The sequence below is a fragment of the Brachypodium distachyon genome, chromosome 5 (assembly GCF_000005505.3).
Source record: "Brachypodium distachyon strain Bd21 chromosome 5, Brachypodium_distachyon_v3.0, whole genome shotgun sequence".
In the NCBI taxonomy this organism is placed as follows: domain Eukaryota; kingdom Viridiplantae; phylum Streptophyta; class Magnoliopsida; order Poales; family Poaceae; genus Brachypodium; species Brachypodium distachyon.
This window is the reverse complement of record NC_016135.3, coordinates 4,030,728-4,036,727: the sequence shown is the minus strand read 5'-3', so window position 1 is coordinate 4,036,727 and position 6,000 is coordinate 4,030,728. Positions and strand designations below refer to the sequence as shown.

The 6,000-nt window shown below is 43.9% G+C and overlaps 1 protein-coding gene across 1 annotated transcript; it reads right to left on the bottom strand.

The window, feature by feature from the left end:
• Positions 1-419: 419 nt before the first annotated feature.
• On the bottom strand, positions 420-4,170 carry LOC100838444. Its single transcript, XM_003581002.2, has 4 exons — positions 4,026-4,170; positions 1,841-2,080; positions 1,564-1,748; positions 420-1,133 (listed from the first exon to the last, which is right to left on the bottom strand). Exons 1-4 carry the CDS (start codon positions 4,168-4,170, stop codon positions 570-572), a joined length of 1,134 nt encoding a protein of 377 aa, XP_003581050.1. The 3' UTR covers positions 420-569.
• Between the last annotated feature and the right edge of the window lie 1,830 nt (positions 4,171-6,000).

Here is a 6,000-nt window from a genome sequence, read left to right as displayed (position 1 = left end):
CATTTTCTCTTGCTTGAAGGAAAATATTCGTCTTTGGAAAAATCCAGAGAACGATAAGTTTTTTTTATGGAAGGGAAAGAGAACGATAAGTTGGGTATTCATCTTGGTCAAAGCTAGGATAAATATATTTTCGGATCAAGACCATCAATACAGGCACTTGAAAATCGAACACATCTCTTTTCAGATGAAAAATCAACAAGAAATTTGTTCAACCACACAGCAGTACGAATTCCTTTTAAAGTATACAAGAATATACTTTTTTACAGTAGAAAAACCACCAGACCACGCATCGAAATTTGTAAAATAAATATCACAAAAAAAATAAACCTAAGCAAATGAATATGCACACATATAACATTTTCAGGTTTACAGCAGTTTTAACATGTGTCTGGACTCCCAAGCAAGAAATAATTACTTATGCTGCAGTTCAATATATCTAAGCCCACACACAAGTCTGACCTCAAACTTATGCTGTTTTGTCACACCAATGTGAAATAGATATTCAGGTGCTACTTAATAAAGAGATGAAACACAGATATTAAGAGAAGGGATGACTTCATGTATCATGCTTATCTCAGCCAATCAGGGTACGAGTTCTTTGGAGCAAGCAACACTCTCACATTAAACTGGCCATACATTAATATAGAGTCATCAGGCTTCCGAATTGCTTCAACATGTCCATCCTGGAAAGTCCACCAAAACAACGACTCCTCCAATTTTAAGCAAACATCCAATTTCTCTTGTGTCTTCACCGCAACTACATGCTCAAACAGTTTCTTATTCCCAGAGAAGTTGTCATCAAACAGTACAATTTCATGGTCAGAGCCACTGCTGAAAGCAGCAAACCTCAGATGATGACTATCATCAACCTTTGCAAAGACTTGTATTACAGCCTCGACACTCTCTGTAAATAACATGAAGCCTATGTTCAAGCTGAATAGGCCACTACGAATCTGTCCAATAATCTTATGATTATAAGGGGGGTCACACGAAATCTCAGCATACGCAGAAAGTAATTGTTTGTCTTCAGATCCATCCCCTTCCTTCTTTACCCAGAGATCAACTTCTACTAATGCAGCATCCAGTATATACATTCCTCGACAAGGGCTACAAAGAGGTAATGCAAAGGAATCCTGCAATTAACAACCTGTTAGACACTTAGAACTGAGCTCGCCAAATCCACTTTCAGAGATAATCAATTATCAGTCCGTGCCAACAGAATAAACTAGTATTATCTCTCCTATTCCCAAACTATGCATGATCATGTTGAAATAAAAAAATCAAGTTCCTTTTCGAAGCACAAGGCATGCATTTGTTTCCTCTGTTTTACACCTCATTTTTATATGATGCGAACAGCTTCAATATTTATGAGTATCCATATATAATACTTATCTCTCTTAGTCCCAAACCATTAACATATAGTACTTAATTTTTGGAATACATAGAACGTTAACGTAACGAATCGAAGCCAAGCACAAAAGATATTCTCATACAGTTAAGCATCGATCATTCTTGAGGAAGCAACGAGTTGTGTGCAGTAAACTAAAGCCTTAGGTTGATTACCTGATCAAGGGTGACAGCATCGTCTCGGCAGGGACGGTTAAATACATAATTTCGAAGCGGCTTGAAGTCATCCCGAACAGCAATTATTCCATAGACACTAACAGGATATGATTCAGAGCTTGATAAGTGCACTGAGAAGACCTGTAGCATCAGATCTGGTTCACTATATCCAAGCATTGATTTGGCTGCAAATATCGAGAGGGTTGAGAGTAATTAAGCTGCTAAATACATACATAGGTAGCAGAATAAGCGATCGTATATAGATATCTTGTCTTACTGGTGGAAGTGTCATGGGTTCTGTATTGTCGGTGGTGGCAGTCGGACCGAGCAACGCACAGACCTGTTACCTCAGGGAATACTTTCAAAGGATAAGGAGGAAGGATAGGTTTGATATTATTATCACATCCTTCGGCTACAAGCTTCTGCACCAGTTCTGTGTATTCTCCCATCTCTTTCCGGAGAGCCGCAAACCATATCCTAGCTACTTGTGCATGTTTCTCCCTCGGGTATTTCTTCCCTGCAGAATCATAGTAGCAATAGTAGCAATGTAGCCTCAATCGGGCAATCAATCAATTGCCTGGTTATATATTTTGGAGAATCAGTTTGGTGTGTGTGTGTGTGTCATAATTACCACCTCCTATCACCGACGCCGGCGAGCGAGCGGCAAGGGAGCCCGCGGCGGCCGCCCGCGGCACCTCCTCTTGATGCGCCCCCGGCTACCACCTTCTTCCCCCGGTGCGGGCGAGCGAGCGGACCTTCTTCTCCGGCGCGGGCGAGCGAGCAGCGGCGGAGGCAATCGGTAGTTCTACGATATATTTTGAACCGCTTGTCGACATGATGCAAATTATACGGCGTTGGAAAGCTATGAACCAGGTGCAACTTTTTTGTTTATAACTTTTTTGCTAATTCTTAACAGTTTAAGAACAGTTTGCAAATTACCGTCCGCCGGATTACGACCAAACAAAAAACAGCGGACGGTATTTCTATGATATATTTTGAAACACTTGTCGGAATGATGCAAATGATACGGCGTTGGAAAGCTATGAACTAGGTGCAACTTTTTTGTGTATAAAGGTTTTGCTATTTCCTTACGGTTTAAGAGCAGATTTCGAATTATCGTCCGCTGTTCGAAACCGTCAGGAAGTTCACAGGGTATAAACGAGGAAGATATAAGCGGCGGAGGTTTAGAGACCGCCGGGAAGTTCACAGTTTATAAAACGGAAGTTCACTCGTTTATCGATGGAAGTTTAGAACGTTCACGCCCGTAAACCTCCTTGTTCTCTAACGCGGGCAAAAATTACAGTCGGCGGAGTTTCAAAGATTGTCAAGAAGTTCACTATTTATAAAACGGAAGTTCACTCGTGTGGTCGATGAAGTTCAGAACGTCCACGCCCGTAGACCACAGTTATAGGTGTGGTACGCTGGGAAGTTCACATGTGCTTTTAGGGAAGTTCACGTATGCAGATTGAGAAGTTCACTAGTTAATTTTCATAAGTTTACTTGTACAGAAGTTCAGATGCCCTATCATGGGAGTTCGCTTGTACAGACTGAGAAGTTCACTAGCTAGTTTTCATTGGAGTTCACTTGTTTAGACTGAGAAGTTCAGATGCCCTTTCATGAAAGTTTCGTTTGTTTAGACTGAGAAGCTCACTAGTTAGTTTCATGAGAGTTCGCAAGTTTTATTTCGGAAGTTCACTAGCTGTCATGCTGCAAAACAAAGGTGTAGTAGCCCTGTTAATATGGATTGGCAAAACTTCCTCGCCAAAAATCTTGTACCAGGGAACTTCATGGTCTATAAAATAAGAAGTTCACTCTTGTATATAGGGAAGTTCAGTACATTCACGCCAGACACCTCCTTCTTCTCCGGCGCGGGCAAAATATTATAGCCGACGAAGGTTCAGAGACCATCATGAAGTTCACAGTCTATAAAATGGAAGTTCACTCGTGTATCGATGGAAGTTCAGAACATGCACGCCGTGTTGCCGCGTAGGATGTACTGATTTTTTCTTCGCGTTTCTCAAACTTTTTCGGATTTGCACGAACGATATACCGTTGGAAAGCTATAGAAAGTCCGCAGCTTTTTCATATGTAATGTTTTTCCAAATTCCTAACGGTTTAAGACTAATTTCAAAAATACCAAAATTAGATCAATCTAAAAAGGACGGACGGTATTTTTACGATTGTTTTTGAACCACTTGTCGGAATGATGCAATTAATACAGCGTTGGAAAGGTATGAACGAGGGGCAACTTTTTCGTATATAAAGTTTTTGCTAATTCATTACGGTTTAAGAGAAAATTTCAAATTACCGTCCGCACGGACAACCCGTGTACTGCGTTCGCGTGCAGAGTATAGCGCAGGGAGGGAAGTTCAGTCGTGCAACCGAGGAAGTTCAGATCGGTCCCTGTTTAGTTAAACAGGAACAGATTCCTGTTTAGCTTGTAGGGAGAATCACCGACCGACCTGGGCAATTTGTCTCCCCCACTTCATCGTCTGTCATAGCTTCGTCCTCTTCATCAGAGTTGGCCAAGCGCAGGTCGGCCAAGTCGACGAAATAATCATCATCATCATCCGTGTAGTAGGAGTCGGTGATCTCGTCCCACTTCATCCTCTTCCTCCCGCGGATCGTCTTCTTCCTCCTGCAAGTCGTCTTCTTCCTCCTCCTCCTCCTCTTCCTCCCGCGGATCGTGGAGACACTCGGCGGATAACATGGGACGCTTCTAGGGTTTCGGCGGCGGCGAATGTGATTTCTTTTAGATGCGCGTGGTTTACTCCCTCCATTCCATAAAGATTGGCACGGATTTGAACTGAGCTATTTCAAATCCGTGCCAATCTTTATGGAACGGAGGGAGTACAAAACAGGGCGACGAGACGATGCCTGGCTCAGACGGGGCCGTTAACACGAACATAATGGTGGGTGGGCTTCTTATTAATCTTGTTTGATCCGACCTTCGGGAATCATATCATGTTTGAGATAGCGGGATTGCTTACAAGATAGACAAAACTCGATATTTTTGTCCAAAAACTCATTGAACTATAACATAACTTAAATTGTGATAATTTTAGTTGAAAGATGCTAGAACAAAAAAAAAAGATGCATTTATTTTCTTCAACGCCACGGCACACGCAAGCGTGCATACGGCTGTGCGCATACACAAGCTGCCGAGTATTTGTCATTTCAGACTTGCTCGGAAAATGAAAAATAGAGTTAACAATAGAAAAAGGTAAATCATCAAAGCGTTCAAGTAAAACGAGGCAAATGATTAAAGACAGATTATTATGTTATCAAGTAAGATGAGACATATGCAATAATACTATATTATATAACTTAGTCTAAATATAGACGGCGAATCTCTAGGGCAATAAGCTAAACATAATTACTCAACAAATCCCAAATTGTAACCGCTATGTCAGCAATTCTGTTCTCCCAAACGATGTTTGATTTCCGAAGGTTGAAATTAGACAGGATTAACAAGGACAAGGTGCTAATTTCAAGGATTAGAAACTCAGGGTTCGTTTCGGACTTGATTACTAGATCAAAGTTTAATATAGACTTTACTCTTATCGAAAAGGCAGAGGATTCACGTGACCTAAACGTATTGTTGGGCTCGGATTCATTGGACGGCGGATGATATATAAGGGCAACTCCAGCCACACGACCCAAATGGACCACCTTTTATGGTCGTTTTGGTCCGTTTGGGTCGTGGGCCGGACACAGATCCGTGCACTGTCCGTTTAGGAAGCGGGGTGCTTCCGACGGGGCGACCCATTTTCATTATATAGGTTCATAATTTACATAATTAAACTAGAAATTTAAAACTAAACATAGATTAAAACTAAACATAAACTTAAATACTACTACTACGAGGTCATCTACTCGGAATCCGATTCCAAGTTGATGACGTTGTGCTCCGGAGACTCCGGAGTCCACGCCTCCATGTCGTCGTCCAACCATGGAGACCAGTCCTCCTCGGGCTCTGGTGGAGCGTGCGGCTCCTTCTTGCTAGAGCCAGTAGAGGTAGAGCGCCGCCCCAAGGTCGGGCCAGCGCCCGAGCTCCTCTCGCTCGGACTCCTGGATGGCCACGGCCAGCATTGCCCGCTCCTCCTCGGCGGACCGCGGTGCCAGCGCCACCTCCTTGTTGGGCTCCATCTTGACGACGATGGCGGCGGGGGCACGCCGCGGCTGGCCGGGACAGCGGTGAAAAGGAGCGACGATGCAGGTCGTGCTCCGTCTCGAACCGTGCGTCTCAGTACGGCGAGTCCTCCGCGTCGTCCGGGTCGTCGCGGAGGTCGTCAGGGAGCACGGAGCGTCGCCGCCAGATCTCCACCTGGCGCGTGGCCGCTCGCCGGGACCGGTGGCACAGGAACCCGCTCGGGGCTCAAATGCCACCCGAGCGGGAGGTGGATGTCGGACCACGGCAACGGAAAGACGTGGTCC